Source organism: Rousettus aegyptiacus, unplaced genomic scaffold (genome assembly GCF_014176215.1).
Source record: "Rousettus aegyptiacus isolate mRouAeg1 unplaced genomic scaffold, mRouAeg1.p scaffold_m13_p_9, whole genome shotgun sequence".
Taxonomy (NCBI): domain Eukaryota; kingdom Metazoa; phylum Chordata; class Mammalia; order Chiroptera; family Pteropodidae; genus Rousettus; species Rousettus aegyptiacus.
Window position 1 is genome coordinate 85,151,602 of NW_023416312.1, and position 17,691 is coordinate 85,169,292.

General features: G+C 42.2%; 1 protein-coding gene across 1 annotated transcript in view; it reads right to left on the reverse strand.

The window, feature by feature from the left end:
* The window catches only part of GPC4 (glypican 4), a 102,373-nt gene extending 93,091 nt beyond the window's left edge, over positions 1 to 9,282 (reverse strand). The window contains exon 1 of the mRNA XM_016133534.2: positions 8,598 to 9,282. Coding sequence (XP_015989020.2) covers positions 8,598 to 8,757 — 160 coding nt within the window. The 5' untranslated portion in view covers positions 8,758 to 9,282. The remainder of the gene's footprint in view (positions 1 to 8,597) is intronic.
* Between the last annotated feature and the right edge of the window lie 8,409 nt (positions 9,283 to 17,691).

A 17,691-nucleotide genomic window follows, 5' to 3' on the forward strand; every position in this document is an offset into this window, starting at 1 on the left:
AAATAAGTTAATTGAATTAAAAAGGCTTAAATAGAAATAACCATTCCTAGAATGAATACAAAAGTAAAATATCATGCTTGAAATTATTTTTGAACTGCAAACATTTCTCAAATACCAACCATTTACCATGCGATGCAATAGAAATTGGAGATACATGGTCTCTCAGATCAGGCATAATTGGGCAAAAAGGGCTTTTTTTTAAGGTTCAAATAGCCACAAGGTCAGAAACAAGTACCGTCAAATATATGCTCATTCCTAATACAGTACTCCCATCCTTAACTTCTAGTATTTCTTTAATTGTGATTATACATTTACTTAGTTTGGATACATGTTTAAAAGGGAAACCGATATTAAAATATTTAAATCTGTCGATTCTTACTAAAAACCAACTCTTGCCTCTGATGACTTCAGGTCAGAATGTCAGTTTCCCAAGGTAAGCACAGCATACAGTAACAGTATTAGGAACTAAATGTAACTTGGGTGTTCCAGAGGGTTTAGAAGACAAGATACAGGGGAATAAAGTCACCAATTAAATGCTCTGAAATGAATAAGTGACTGAATTAATAACATACAGGATTTAACCTATTTTTTTTAAAAAAAAGAAAAGGACAAAGTGACACATAGAATTGAGTTCTTATTGATCCAGCACTGTCGGGGAACTAGGTATTCTAAAAAGGTAAATGTGCAAGTTAGCTGAACTTTCTTCTCTTTCTAGTACAATTTTTGTATTTTGGCTACATCCACTCTAAAATAAAACTTTCAGAATTTTGAAATTAGAATACAACAAACACAATTCTTTAATACTGCCCTGAAATATACAGTCCCCTCAAGAATTACAGAGGTGCCTCTGAGCATTCACCCATCCTAAAAGTTCTCAAAATGCTAAGATCAGCAAGTTCTGGATCTCCTGTTCAGCTTCTGGTTGCACCACCTGTTTTACACTGGCATCTCTGACTTCTCCCATTATGTCACCTTGCCTGCTTCTAAAACCATCCTTACCTCTTCCTCCTCCACTCTCAGACCAGCATTACTTGTTACTTCTAATCAGCCATTGACTGGAAAGTCAGACAACCTAAGTGGTTTATCTTTTCACATTTAAAGCCTATCTACCTAATTTGACTGTAAATGCCTCAAAAGCTTGGTTTGTTTTAAACTTCTTTGAATCCCCGGCACCTAGCAATCAGCTGTTGATAGATGAGCTATTCAATAAATGATGGTGGATGATAAATTTCTGAAGGCCTTTTCTCCAAGCAGATAGAATGCATGGGCTTTATGACAGCTGTTTCTATCACTTAGCTTTCCTGCTCACTTCCACATTCCCAGCTGTGTTCTGGATGGCTGTGCAGGCCAGAAGCCTAGGGATTTACCGTACTTCTATTTCTTGATAAGATACTTGAAGAAAATAAACACATGGCAAAGAGGACATTAAAGTAAGGGATAAAGAGATATTTTTTTTTACCAATAAAGGGAAAGGGAAGAAATATCACCTAGCACACTGACAACTAATCAATAAATAACAAGGTTGGGTTCCTTTCTAATTCTCTCCAAAGTACTCCCAATGCCCTAGTCTTATTTCTCTACCCTCAGCAAAGCATCACTGGTTATGACATATACTGAATCCTGATTAAAAAATATTTTTTTCTAAGTTTAACAAACCTTACTCTTAAATTCAAGTAACCAAAATTAACACAAGCATGCACTGAGTCTAAATTAGAGCTCTGTACTGAGACAACACTGTGAATTTCATTGGAAAATTTAGAATCGCAGAATCTCAGAGATGGAAGGGACATCAGAGATCATCCAGGGCAGTAGTTCTGAACGATGGCTGCTTATCAGAACCACTGGGGAGCTTTAAAAAATTTATTATGACCTAGTCCCACTGCCAGGATGTATGATTTAATTAGTCTGGGGTGCTACTCAGGCAATTTGATTTTAAAAGCTCTCTAAGTGGTTCTAATGTGTAGCCAGGGCTAAGAATCCCTGACCTAATCCAGCACTCTTAACACTCCTCTCTCCTATTTTTCATACAAAGGAAAAATAACCTCACCAAAGGTATCAGACAACTAATTTATCACAGAGCTAGGCTAGAACTGCTCTTTCCAATAAACCATGTCCTCTCCATGTAAACTATTCCATCTAGGACAGTGGTGTTTCTCATATCTCTGTTAGTTTCTCCTATCTCCTCAGTAAACCAACATCCCCACCTATCTAGCCCAAAGTAAATGCATTTTCTTAATATTCTTTGCCTTGGAATCCCATTACATAATTCTTGAAAACCTAAACTATGTATGTTTCCCTCTAGTATCCACTTCTTTTCTCTCAAAGAACTCTTGGAGGTTAATCAGGCATGGTTTCCTCTTTTAAAAAGCCACATTGCCTTTCCTTGGATAAATTGGACTTAGCCCCCCCTTTTCACCAATATCACATGGGTCTACTTTCAAATCCCTTGCCAGGTTCACCTCCAATTCCCTTTCAGGCCACTTAATTGTTATCACCTCTAATTCTCTTTTGGCACACTTAATTTCTAGTTTGTACCTGCCCTGCCATACGTCATGGACTTCCTTCTTCTCTTGGCTTAAACTCTCCATTTTGTGAAAGATGTCTTTTTCCCTGAAGCAGCCTCTTTTACTCTGCCAGTTAGTCATGCCGGGTTTTTTTTTTCCTTCCCCTAAGCAGCTGGTCTTTTTGATGTCTGGCACACATTTATCTGGGCTTCCAATAAGATGTTTTTACATAGTTTCCAGGCTTCCTGGAGGTTATTCACTTTTTTTAACTCTTCCATTCAATTTTTTCCTAATTTCTAACATTTGTTAGAGTTTCTTTTTCAAAACTTGAATACCTGGCTTATGGATCTCTTTGATTTTTCTTTCCCACCAGATTGCTGAATTAAATGCATCAGAACTTAAATATAATATTTCAAATTACCTCCAGGATGGAATTGCTTCATGAATTTTCTGCACTTTCATGTTCTCTATAGTAAGCAACAGATGTTTAACCAAGTGGAACTGAAAATGCTAGTTCTTACCTGTTCATATTTTGGTGTCTGCTTACATAACATATTCTGATATCCTTAAGCCTGTGTTCCTCTGTTTGGTAAAGACATAAAACTCAAGATTTTATTTTTTAAAAGGTAACTGATGTGCACTGAACAGCTTTATATCCTGAATCTAATGTGTTAAATTACTCTTTAAATTTGCTTTAAATTGCCTTAATCACAAAAGTCACAACTGTTTGTTCCTTGAAAAAAGTATAATTCAAAAAGAAAAACAGAATTCTGAATCTTTCTGAAAAATTCCTATAGCACTTGGTTATTATAATGAAGTGATGAAGACAAGTACTCCCCCCAAAGTATAAAAACATTCTCCATGTTATACCAACATATCATGGAGCCTTACTCTAAATTTACTTCACTTCAGAAGTTTAGATTCAAAAGATTACCAGAAGAACAAGGTCCATGGGATAACGATCTATCATCAAGGCAGTATATCCCATCATAGCACTGGTATCCTCATAGAGAATGCGATAGAATTATGTCATACTCCCCAATTGTTTAACTATTGTACTTGGCACTACTGGACACACAAAAATATCAGGAGTTGCCATCTCTGTCCTCAGCTTGCTTACATTTAGGGAGAAAAGACGCACATGTGCCTGCACACACACAATTAACTATATATAATGCAATATAGTTATGTGCAAAGACCATGGATCTGATGCAAGCAGAGAATTAGTATGAAGAGTGTACATAACCCTAGGGAGTTTAGAAGTGACCCAATGAAAGTGTCATTTGAGATACTTGGAGCCATTGAAGCTCAAAGCAGAGTAATGACTCCATTCAAATCACTACTGAGGAAATAAAGCTGGCAATGTTCAGGACAGAATGAGAGGGTAACAGACAAGTGGCAGGTAAATCAGTTAAAAACTATTTAAAACAGCCTAACAGCTCTCCCTGCATTTATTCTCTCCTTGCTCCAGCAACCCTTAACTAGAAGTGCCACTAGCTATCTTCCTAAAACAGTTTGACTATTGACATTTACCTCCTCAGAAGCCATCACTGGCTCCAAATGGCCCAGGAATTACAATTTATATTGCTCCTGTTAACACCATTTTGTTTATGTCTGGGTATAAAACTCTGCTTGCAAAGGACATGATTGGATTGGATCCTCTACTACAGCATCACAATAGTGTTGTGATGATTGTCTTTTACTAGTAGTTAATTCATCACCCTCGCACTACTTATACTTCTAAAATCAGCCCTCATAGGAGTTGGGAAGGTACTTTCTTGCCTTACTCTCTGTACAACATAGCATAGACTATACTCTGGAACATATAAGATCTAGGTTCAAATCCCACCTCTACCATTCACTAGCTGTGAGACTGAATGGATTTCTAAGTTCCTTTGGACCTCCATTTCCTTGTCTGTAAAATGGGGGTGGATGGAGATAAATTTGACTTCATATGGTTGTTGTTTATTTTAAATAAGACAATCTTGTAAAGCCCTTATTGTAGGAACAGGCCCAGAGAAAGCACTTAAGAGCTACTGTCTCTTTTCACAAAGCCAGTATGCACTTTTTGTAAACATATATGGAAACAACTTCGAGTGGCAAAACAGTTTATTGGGGAGTCAGAGACACTTCCAACTGGTTTAGGTTAATACTGATGTTGTTTCCCTTGTAAAGACAACAAAAACTTCCATTTTTTCATTCCTCAGTCGTCTCCAGCTAATTCTGAAATTGCATGTAACCCGTGAACCAAATAAAAAATAAATTACGCTACATCATACATTTTATATTTATATGTTTTAACTAAAGATTGAGCTGTATAAGCCAGAACTTTTATTAAGTTATTTTATAAGCATATCCAGAAGGAAGTTCCTGTACTGCCTGGGACAATTTCTATACTCAGTCCCTATGGCTAATTAGATCCTCTTTTCAAGTGAAACACAGGGAGTCAAACTGATGATTCCAACAGAATAGACAATCACAAGTTCTGTGCAAATTCAATCCATTTACTTAAAATGGGGAAGAGGGAATACAAAACTTGAAGACATATACTGTGTGTGTTACATGCAATAATCAACTCAGTATCAGAACATATTCCCACCTCTCCCCCTCACACACTTTTCAATGTAATCCTTACAGATAATGCACTTCCCAGAATCCTTAGGGGTATACGTGTATGTGTGTGTGTGTGCGTGCACGCACGCATGCCTGCACATACTCACAGGTGCATTACTCATGAACATAAACAGAACAGGAAACAAAAACTCCAAAATCACAACTGTGATAAGTTCTCCTTGGTATCATTCAAGGTCACTATGCAAGGGGCCCCTAGCAAGCTGAGGAACATTTCTAACCAACTGCCTCACTCTTAAAGACAATTTCAGCAAGGATAAGATTAGTAATAAATGCCAATCATTACATATCCTGTCTTTATGAAGAAAGGCACAATGAAAATGGTTCGATTTTTAAATTTCTTAATATTATTTTTTATTAGTGAACTAGCATTACCTAGCTAATGCTTTAGTCCCAAATCCCTTCTCCCTCAGAACTTCCTGGGCACTCCTTTCTCGTCTGTACCACTCATATGGTACTTTTCACACATCACATATTCCAATTATGTGTACGCACGGCATCTCTCCCTACTACCTGAAAAGGTCCTGGTGGCAGAGGCCCCTCCTGCCCTTCTTGCTGCCTCCACAATGCCAAGCACAAAATGTTGTACATAGTAGATATTCCAAAAAGATATGCTCATTGAAATCTGAACAAAAAACTATCCTTTGTGTTAAGAATCCCTTGTAATCATGGCATCTGGGCTACCCATTATATGATAAGTACAGGGGTTAATGTAGGACCTTAGCTGGAAACCCTGTCAGCATGATGTACTCCCCCAACACCCTGAAGAACACATCAAATCACCTTAATTATGATCTAAAAAGACTGAGAATCCTCAAGAACATGGAGTATTCTTAAAGCCTGTTCAAACCTCTAGAAAGCAAGTGCAAGACCCTTGAGAATAAAACCTTAAACTTGGGCTAAGCCTGGGGCTAGGCACCCAGACATTGTGACCTTTGCCTGGAAAACAATCCCGGACATATTGCACTTAAAAAAAATGCGTACCCCTCCCCACCACCAATGCGAGTGGCAATTCATTCAGACACAAGCTAAATACAAGTCACTATATTGACTATCCTCCCCAAAATGACCAAAATTATCTGAGTGTAGCCCAGGGAAGACAAGGCTAATGTATGCATCTGGAGAGGCCAGGCCGATGGTAAAGATTACCCGTTTCTATAATGGCCGTCTAAAGGTATTTATTTGGGTCTGTCTATGTTGTGACAGTGTCCTAGACTCAAATGAATGCCTCTAACACTCCACATTTTTGAGCCATTCAGTCATGCATTTTTGTTATTGTTGAAAGTGGTGCGAAATTGCACTGCATGAGCTAAAGTCCTTGGTGGTCTTCCAAGGATTCCAGCTAAAAAGGCACTTCCTTTGTTCTTCAGGAGAATGCAGTCCAGTAGGTCATTCAAAAGGGGAAATAAAAGCAGCAGCCCTGGGAGGGAGATGAAGGACAAGACAAAAAGAATAAAATGTTTTGGGTGTGAGCACATTAGCTTCCATTTCCTGCTGCTGGTCACTAATGACTCTCCTATCCTTGGGGGGTAGATGTCCAGATAGACATTCATGCAAAAATATTCCTCAGGTGTTTTCTGGGGATCATGATGATCAAAAGGAACACCTAGCACATCCCTTGAGCACCCATCAAACTTCCTTTTCCTTGAGATACTGGTTAGGGAAGATGTCCTTCCTTGGCAAGACTGCAGGAGAAAAGTTGGAAAAAGTGGGGAGGGTATTTCACAATTCACTCTCTTAAAGCCTCCAGTCCATCTCAAAGGCACATAGTTTGCATGAGCAGAAGATGAAAACTTGTCACATTCCCATTAAGTGCATCACTGCATTTATCCCTTCAAAATGTGAGAATGACAACTGTAACCTTCATCTCTGCTGGGCCCAAGCCCAAATTGTGCAGGGCACAAAGACCCCAGGTCTGACCTGCGGAGCCCCCAAGCTTCAGTGGCTGCTAGTTCACTTCACGTTTTCTGACTGGTGGGGTGGGGGGAGAAAGGAGAGAGGGCTTTTCAGGCCCCTACAACCAATAAAATCTTGCCTCTGTGAGGACATACTTGAGCTCCTTAAAAGATAGGCAGCTCAAGGGCAAATAGTCTCTAATCAGTAGTGTGTTATTTGATAACTGCCAAGGTGCAGTGGGCTCCTAGGCTGCTCCAACAATTTCTTGGGTTCTATTTCTAGACACATACCGGTTACAATCATAAAGTGCCAACTACTTCCCTCAATTACCTTTGTAATTTACATGTAATTGATGACTGCACTTAACCTCTAAGATTATTAATAGCCTTTCTAAAAAATGACCCCAAGTTTTCCTGAGCCTTTGGAATCGTCTGGTTGGAATTACAGTATTTCCTTTGCTGGCTGCAGGCCCCCTACCCGCCCTACCCTGTTGAACATCTCCAAGAGGCAAAGGCGTGCTCTGCTCACTTCCATGAAAGGTTCGGAATAGAGGCTTGGCCCCAGGGCTCGAATCGCTCTCTTCTCCGTTAGGTTATGCTGGCCACCAGCCAGCTAGATTCGTTGTTCTGAACCCTCCGGGCGAAGAGGCTACCTGCGCCGCCGCTGGCCCATCGTGGCCTGCGGAGATGCGCGCAACAGTTGGACGAATGAGAGCGCGCAACCCGGAGGGGACCTGTCCGGCCAACACCGCTGACCGGCATTCCAAGAAGGGCTTTCACAAATACCTAAGTACCCCCCAGCGCCGAAATCCAGAGAACTTTTTCCACAGGCTAAAGCGTCCCATTTGCATAACCATCTCCAAGCTCAGATTCAGGTTTCCTGTAACCAATCCTTTCAAAGGTTTGTAATTCGATGTGCCATTAACCTTTAAAATTAGGTGAGAAAAAATGAGGGAAAATACCCTTTTCATCCAACACCTTCTGAAAAACAGGAGAGGTCCCAAAAGTCAGGGTTTGTAGGGGTGGAGAGTCGTTTGCTTTTTAAAGGCGACTTCTACCACCGCTGTAGTTACTAAAACTCCTAATCCTTGTCAGCGGTGGGAGAGAGGCGAGAGAGGGTTTTTTAAAGAACATCAACGAAACATCAAGTTCCACGTTTTGCGTCCCCTCGGAATCTGGCAACCTTTAGAAGGTTCTCCCACCCGGCCTCCCGTCACCCACACAACAAAGCGGGGAGCCCAGTAAGAAGTTCAACCCGGAAAAGGCGAGGGAGCCGGTGACACGCACTCTGCAGGCCAGAGTCCTCTGGAGCTTCCTGGGACTGGGAAGACTGAGGGGGAGGGGAGGAGGCAGAGCGCGGGAGTGGCACCAGGCAATTTGGTGGCGCCCTGCCACTCGTAACGCCCGGAGGGCCGCCGCGTCCGCGGGAACTTTCTACGCAGGGGCTCGCTCACTCTCCCTCTGGGCTACCTGCATCCAGCACGGGGATGGCGGGGCAAAGGGGCTTCTGTGGCCCCTCCTCCATTGTGCCCATCTCTCTGCTCGCCCCCTGGGGGCTCCCACCTACCGTTGATCTCATGCGTGGGGGCATCGTTCTTGTTGAAGCCTTTGGACACGTAGAGACGTCGCACTTCCGAGCAACTTTTCGACTTGAGCTCTGCAGCCAGCAGCACGGCGCTTAGTAGGGTCAGGGTGCAGAAAAGCGCCGGCAAGCCGAGCTGTGCCATGGTGCGAGACCCGCAGACGCGCTCCCCGCTTCGGGACGGGACGGAAAGTGGTGGGCGCAGAGTCGGGGGCTCACGAGTAGAGCGAGAGAGCGAGGGAGTTGTAGTAGGAGTTGGAGGAAGAGAGCGTCAGGAGAAGGATTCGCGGGGTGAAGGAAAGTGGAGCTGGGCCTCGCGCGTCAGGCAATGGTCCCCGGTGCCAGGTGCCCGGCCGGGGTAGGAGAAGGAGGAGGAAGGCGTAGAAGCAGTGCGCGACCCTAGGGAACGGAGGCGTGGACCGGTGACCTCGGGGCTCCGCGAGGACAGCAAACCGGTCGAGCTGGCCGGCCGGCGGGACAGGGGCGCGAGGAAGGAGGGTAAGGTGGCAGGCGCTGCGGGGTGTGTGGGCGGCAGCTGCTGGAGCTCGCTGCGAGCGGCTCGGGCTGACTGGCACTGCTCCGCTCTCCTGGCTCCACTCGGCTCGCTCACTCTGCCGTCGGCCGTGCGGCTATGCCCTCCTCAGCTCCACCGCGGATTGACTGGCCGGCGTGCACAGCGACGCTCGGCAAACTTAGCAGAGCGTGCGGCACACGGGGAGGGGGCGGACGGCGAGGGGGGGGGCGGAGACGGGCGTGAGCTCGTAGGGCCGGGAGGGGAGAAAACCTGGAAGCTGCGTTGGATCCGGAGCAGCTAAATCCACTTCCGAGGGGGCCGCACCAGGCGCGCGGCACTCCCTTCCGAGATATGCCAAGCAGGGCTCCTCCCTGCCAGCCTTTCCCCATCCATAGAGGAAAGGCTAATTTCTCCAGAGTAAAGCATTCAATTCCTGGGGGACCGAGCATCTGCAGATTTATCCCTAAGTTCACCTCTGAGTCCTAGGCCTTCTGCACACGGCCACCTGACTGCTGCCAGCGGGCCAAAGCCAGGCGAAGCCCTTGGGCCTCTATACCTATCCCCTACTCCGCTGCCGCCCAGCAGCCGGGAGGACCTTCCTAACCGTCCAGTCCCAGGGTCATGAGGGGAAGGCACTGGCATTACTTGCACTGTTTCCCTGCAGGCACCAGGGGCTCGAGACTCCGAGCTGGCCCTAGAGCCTCACCTGGCCTCCTCAGACTTGCTTCTTAAATGATGCTCACAGAGCACCGCCTTGTTGGGAACTCTGACAGGCATTCTCCTACTGGCCTCGAGTCTTCCCCACCATGCCTGGTTTTGCTCCCAGTCTAACCAAACTCTAAAGTGGGATAAACTCCTCAATGATAGGCTGTGGGACAAAGTCAGAGTTGCCCTTAGAAACCTGGCCCAAACCCTCCTTCTGTACATAGGGAAACTGAGGCCCAGAGAAGAGAAGTGACTTGCATGCAGCTAGGGGATGGGTCCAGAATCTGGGATTCATCTCCCGGGTCATCTGGAATAAAGGTAATCCAAGACCCCCAATTCTTTGCCCTCACGTCTCTGGGACCCTTAGCTTCCAGAAAACTGGAAATGCGCCAGTCTTCCCACCTTTCAAGCTTTGTCAGATTCCATTAATGAGTGTTTTTGAAGCTCCCAGGGCTCCTTTAATGAAGGGAACTGTGCAGATTGGGAACTTGTCATTACTGTTGTTATTGTTACAATCAGCTTTAAGAGGTTATAGTGAGAAGTGCCTCAGACACCTCTGGACTGTGCTGGGAACTGGGCAGATAAAAGGGGCTGGAACTTATTACTTGGCTAGACTCTCAATTCCCATAAAATTACATAGGGTGATGATATGAACCATCATTACAATTATCACCCTCATAGAATTTGTTGAGACTTCCTCCACTGTTGTTTGCAAACCACGTTGACATGGTTGGCTATAAGGAGCTGTGGAAACTAATGTGGCTGTTGTTTTGAATGCCACTGCAGACTTTTATATTTTATTAACTCTTGGAGATCATCAGCATAAACAGATTGTGACCCTGTCTGTAAGTAGGACATGTTCTATTGGTTGGCAGAACATTTAACTCTGCAACTAGGAGAGTTATGCAAACTCAACTACAAATGAATTTCCTGCCATTTTCAAGGGACTTTCAAATAGTACAGGTTTTCCTCAAACTGATAACCATCAGATCTTCAAGGCATTGCTAGGGCTTAGCCCAGCACTTTTAACTTTAATTGAGGCATTTACTTAAAGATGTTCTTTACTAAAGAGAATATAATCTAAGTTGCAGCGAACATTAATAATAAAAATGAAATCCAGTGACCAAAAATGAGAAAAAGATATTTCCAAACCATGAAACCCTAATCAGAAAGCTTCTTTTCACACCAAGTCCAGGGGGAACTCATTCTTTTTTCTCCCCATTTACTCCTGCTCTTCCTGTTCAAGTATTATTAACCAAAACTTGAGCCTTTTCCACCAGAAACAGTAACCTCTGGCTAAAAACAAATCTGGACAAGTCTGAACTTTACCACACAAGGCAGGAACCCCAAGCTCTGCTCAAAGGCAGCTCCCACTTCAAAGCCTCCTTTCATTTAAATACAAGCTGGGTGAACAACTGGCAATCTATGAAACAAATACCAGCCAGCTTCCTTTTTCATATGACCCATAGCTCCTCCTTCCCTCCTGAATCCCCACTCCTCTCTTCCAAAGAGGCTCTTTAATAGAGATGCATTCACTCTGTAAATATTCTGAATGCAAAAAATGGATTGCGGCTGCATGTAGAATGCAAGAATCAACAACTTCTCAGGATGATTAACACTCATATAGCACTTTTTTCCCTTATCGTGGTAAAATACAAAAATATAAATTTTAATAATTTTAAAATGTACAATTCAGTGGCATTTTGTACATTCGTAGTGGTGTATGACCATTAACACTCTCTAGTTCTAGAATATTTTCATCATCCCAAAAGGAAACCTTGTACCCATTCAGCAATCAAAGTCCATTGCCTTCTTCCCCCAGCCCCTAGAAACCACTAATCTGCTTTATGCATTTATGATTGGCCTATTCTTGACATTACATATAATTGGAGTCATGCAATATCTGAATGTTTATGTCTGGCTTCTTCCACCTAGGATCATGTTTTTAAGATCTATCCATGTGGTAGCATGTATGAGTACTTCCTTTCTATGGCTGAATAGTATTCCATTTTATGGATAGACTATTTTTAGTCATATAGTACTTTACAAGTTTTCCAAGTGCTTCCAGTTATATTCTTGTATTCTTAGAAAATGTTAGTGTTTTTTAAAAATAAATAAGCAAATTGAGTCTCAGCAAGGTTATGTGGCTTCTCCGCAAACATAGGGCTCTTGAGTGGCTGAATTGACTGAAAAAATTTAAGGATTTTGACTAAATCCCATGCAATTTTTTGTTACAAAACACTCTTGGTCTCATTTAGGATCAGGAGTGAATGTGCAACTGCCCTGATCCTGTAGACATGTCCCCGTTTTGTATTAATAAGGTTCATTAAGTAACTACTATGTGCCGGATGCTGCTCATCCCTAGGAATGAAGATGTACTAGCCAAAAGGAGTTTATAGTTTAATGTACTGGGTAAGACCTATATGCATAGGCTTGCTTAGGTAGAATGCATTTATGGTATAGCTGGTTTTCCCAAGCAAAGTGTTTCTCCTAATGTGGCACTGGGGCGTATTCACTAGTGGGCAGACAGAACAAAGTATGCACTCACTGCTGCTGTCCTCCAAGCCAAGAACTAATTGAATCAGGTACACTCTCTCAGCTTTGGGAACACTTATCTTGGCCTGCTGGGGAGCTACCTTAGTTGTCAAATATGGGGATGTGGAGCAGAATGTGACTTCCTCCTTTAGGATAGGTGGGTGGTTCTCTTGCAGCTCTCTAGTCTCTCCCTCTACCCAGCCATTTCTCCCACAGCCATCAGAATAAAACTTTGACAATATCACCTGAACAATGTTCCACCCCTACTTAACCCTGCCCCCTCCCCCATTGTACTCCTTTGCTTTCCAGATCAATTCCCAAGTTGTTCAAACGATCTGGATCTTTGCTATAGGACCATAGTCTACATTACCAGCTCTCTCTTACTGGCCCTTTCCAACCCTTCTCTGTCCTACAGGAACATGTCATCATTCTCCTTCATACCATGCACTTACTTACAACCCTCCCCTGCCCCTGCTAGGAATATAGCTCCTTTATACTCACCTATCAAGACTTAGCTGAGATATCACTTCTGGAAAACCTTTCCAGATTCCCCCCAAGCAGTGCTAATGGCTCCTGCTTCTAGGCCGCCAGAGCCCTGCCTACACAAAATGACTGCCAAACTTGCCCCTCACCAGAGGTAATACTTTCTCTGAGGGTTCCTCAACACCCCCAGCCTCTGAGAACTCTTCTAGACTTTATTTTTGTTTGAATGTCTATTGCCTCCTAGAGTACAGATTCACCTGGTGGGCAGTTTCCCAAGGGAATAAAATAAATATCTGAAATCTCCTGATTTTTAAATGTTAGTGACTACTTCAGAACACTTAAAATTTCACTGGACAAACTCAGCCTATCTTCAGCCTAGATTTTACCAAGTAAATTTCCTCTATTGCCCCACACTTCTCCTTTTCAATCAATCAAGCAATAGTGTCTCCTGACCTCTCGCTATGTACAAAGATTGGTTCTGTGAAGTCTCTAGAAACATGAAAAACCAGAGGCCTTTGAGGATCTGGCAAACTGCTTGGGGAGGTAGAATCTATATCTACATTGTGCAAGGCACTGGCGAACATAACACAAGACAATGTATGTCCCCCAGGACAGTCATTCCAATGTGCTCTTTGTTTCATATTGTCAGTTTTCTCTTGGTCCCTCTGGAAATTTACAGAAGTTCCAGTGATTGAAGGATCAGTCACTTCAAAGGAGTTGATATGTGTAGTCTGTCCCTCTACCATACCTCCCTCCAGTATACCTTCCTTCAGTATTACTGAAGTTTGCCCTACATTTCTGTCTCCCTCAGAGAGCTCATCTGTGTTTACAGCTTTAACCACCAGCTCCAGGTACCCAGCCACCACACTTTCCTGTTTCTGCCAGTGTTGTCCACTGTTCTTCCAGTGCCATAGTTGCCACACTCCCTCTCTCTTCATTAATCGCCTGAATCAACTGAGTTCTCCTTTCCACTCCATGGCCATCAACCCTTGTCCAGGTTCCATTTCCTCTTGTCTGGATTGTAGAGCCAGCCTCCTAACAGTTCTTCTGGCTTCCAACCTCTCTCTTTATCCATCCTTTCAGGGACTGTCACAAAATTAATCTTCCTATAGCATCATTTGCAAGTGTCATACTCCTTGGTTAAAAAGTCTTCCATGAGAAGACAATCTCTCAATAATAGCTGATATTTGTTTAGTACTGTAGACTTTAGGAATTTCTTTCACCTGTGAAGTATATATTATTTTCCCATGATTTATGGATGGGGAAACTAGTTCAGAGTCTTAAACTGAGGCCCTCTGAGTCTAAGTTCAGTGATGCAGCCACTCCTCACTATGTCTCAAGCACAAAACATACCCAAGAAAACTTTGAAGATGGGGCAGGGCTGATGGGTAAAGGAGTGGAAAAGGTAGAACTTGGTAGAACTTCCTTTGGGCCATGAAGGACAAAGAGGTTTCACTAGGCAGAGAGAAAGAGTGAGGATGTATGAGGCCAATGGAGGCCAGTGAAGATACTGTCTTGACTTGAGTACAGTTTCATCTGGGAGGCTATAATGAAATAAGATGCCAGATAATGGGGGCACATTACCCTGGGATAACAGTGCCATCTTGACCCTATGACCACTGAAAACGTATAAGCATAGAGTGAAAAGACGAAAGTAGTAGATTAGAAAAATGATCTGTGGAGGTGAGGAGGCATAGGATGGACTGAAAAGAGGCAAGTTAGGCCATTGCAGTCTTTTCAACAAAGTTATGAAGACCCAACATTTCTTCATCCAGAGATTCTGTATGAAGAGCAGGAAATAAATAAAGACAAACAGAAAGAAGATAGGCAGTATTTCTCAGGGAGAGAGTCTAGGCAATGGGGTCAGGCAGAATGAGAGTTGAATCCTGGCTCTGCCATTTATTGTCTGTGTGTCTTTAGATAAGTAACTTACCCTCTCTGAGCCTCATTTTTCTCATGTGTCATGCTTACACTATGAGGATTACAAGAAAAAATATATGAAAAGCATTCCTCTTGTCCTGGAGCGTGTCGAATTCTTTTTTGTGCCCTCAGCACCAGGCATGGAGTAGACAATGTACATACACTAAAGTAATCAGAAAGCATTTGGTATACTACCTGGTTCAAAGCATTCATTTACTTATCTATTCACTTATTCCTCTAGTCAACAAGTAGTTGTCAAGGATCAATACTCTTTTAGGCTTTGGGAATATAGCTATGAATAAAACAATGTCCCTTCTTTCACAGAGCTCAAAAGTTGGTCCTCAAGAAATATTAGCTAATACTATTGTTATTATAGTTACTATAAATTCCATGTACTTCCCAATTTGCTCAGACCCAGCCCTGCCAACACTGAAATGCTTTTTAGTATGATAGTATATTGGTCTAATAATCTTATATTGGGACACATGAATTACATCTGTATTGGTCCATAATTAGCATTGAATTATACAAGTTGTAGAACAGAGAAGGATCTGAGTTACTTTCATACAATATGGCTCTCTCATTACAGGGAAGGTGTTTCTTATCCCCATATCCCTGATGAGATAACTGAGGCCCAAAGAGTAACATGGGCATTCTTATGAAATAATCACATTTTTGCGGACATTGCTGTTTTCTCAGACTTTACTACTGGGGTAAAGTTTTCATGAAGTATGCAGCTTTTGTAAAAATTGAAACTCATGTCTCATGCTCATAGGAGAACCAAGACCAAAGTCTATATAGGAAGGAAGCTGTTTAGTCTTCTCTATACCTAAGCTTTTATTTATAGTCTGATTTATAAAGAACATTTTTAATTACTGAAAAAAAAAGAATCCACTTTCAGTAATTACATTTCCACGTGATGGCAAAATGGTTGCCAGAGGTATTCATTACTCTAGCTTGTTACACATGATTTGACCTACAGCTTTAGATGTGAAATGTGCATTTCAATATAATTGAGAGAGAGTTCCTTCTCAAATTTGTCCACTGGACATAAGTGGTTCATTCGTAGAAAGAAAAGTATTTATTCATATGCTTTCGATTAAATAAAAACACTGATACTTTGCATTTGGAACTTAGATTGTGAAGGCACTTCTGGAACATTCATTTTTCAAAATTGTTTCATATTACTCTTCCACATCTCACCCGGCTGATGAGAAAATCATACAGGTAAAAAGATGGTGGAGGCATGGAACAAAGCATTGTCTGAGCAGGTACTACTAGAATGTGAAATGTAGAAGAGACCTTGGCATTTGTCTAATCAGTCTACCTCAAACTTAACTTTTCCTTTTATGTTTGAAATTTCAAGCCTGTGAAAGACTGTCAGAGGCAAAGCATAGGTTCTGACTAGAATGGCAGCAGTAGTAATGGTGTTTTCCAACCTCACTGCTTCTACTCAGGATTTCACCTGAGAGCAAGGCCTCCTAGATATCAGGTACACTGTGGTTCAAGTTGCAGAGGACACCTAGTGACGTGATACTGAATATTATATTTTATATTCATTCTCTACCTTGTTTGGAAAAACAGACAAGCTATCTAGTGTCAGCTTCACTCTCACAGGGCTCCAACGAGTGGAAGGGCACCCTCCCCAACTCTGGCCCTGAACATTATGAAACCTATTTCTCCTCTGTGAGGATCAGGAAACTGAGCTGCACAACCAAGGCCCTGTTTAATAAAAAGCAATAAAATGTTTTAAGTGACATGAGAAAGTTCTTAATGAAATACTAATTTAGCCCACAGGTTTTTGGACTTGCACTTCAAACCTGAGAAATCAGTATGAATTCCTTTTTTTCTTTTTTCTCCTCCTCTTCTTTTTATTCTTCTTTCTCCATAGCACCATCATCCCTGCCTTTATGTGAAGAGACAATGTGCATTTTTAAGAAGACCCAGCAGGGAGTAGGCATTTTTATTCCAAAGAGATACCATAGATAAAAAGAGTTGAAGAGAGTCAGGGTCAGACATAGTTTGACATTTGTCATTTTCTAACCACTGACGGGTGATGTCTATGGAATTGCTGCTGTTACTGCTGCTATAACAATAACACATTCAAATGATCAAGGCAACTATTAAACCTGGACAGACATTCCAAGCATCTAGCTGAATCCAGGCTATACACACAGCACAGGGGGCTTGGCCTTTCCCATGTCCCTCTCTGCTGACATGTACAAGCTTCCCTTACCCAAAGTGACTTTTCATAATTCTAACCAACATTTTCTTAATTCTCAGAGTACGCAGTGCTCTATTCCAACATGCAGGAGGCTTGTGGGGGAGGAGAGAGGATGCACAAAAATTGGCAGAAATGAGAAAGAAGCTCTTCCCCAAACTGGCACTTCCACCACCTCCAGGAGAAATTTGCCTTTCTTCCCTTGATTTCTCAAAGTCAAGGTAAGGAGGCAGCTAAAATAATGTATCAAGAAAAATTTGTTTTCATAAGTCAAATTTCTAATTTTAGATAATCTAATCTAATTTCTGTGACCCCCCCTACTTTTATTTCCTTTAAAGTATAGATTCTTGAGTTTCTCTATCTTTAATAAATATGTATAAATTATTTGATTTTGAAAATTTGCTAGTTTTTGTCAATATTTTAGTTACTATGAATAAAGGATTTTGAGAAAACCTTCTGGGAGTGCTTGAATGTTATGTTTCTTGTTCTAGGTGGTGGTTATATGAGTGTATACATATGTAAAAATTTGTCAGGCTAGATACTTCATATCTATGCACTTTACTGTATGTATGTTATAAAAATAGATGGGGCTATAACAAACTACAAACATAATTTTTTTTTAATGGAAAGGTTAGGGGTAGTGTATAAATATACAGACATACATATGTGTGTACGGTCTCAAAAAGAATAATTTTTTTTAA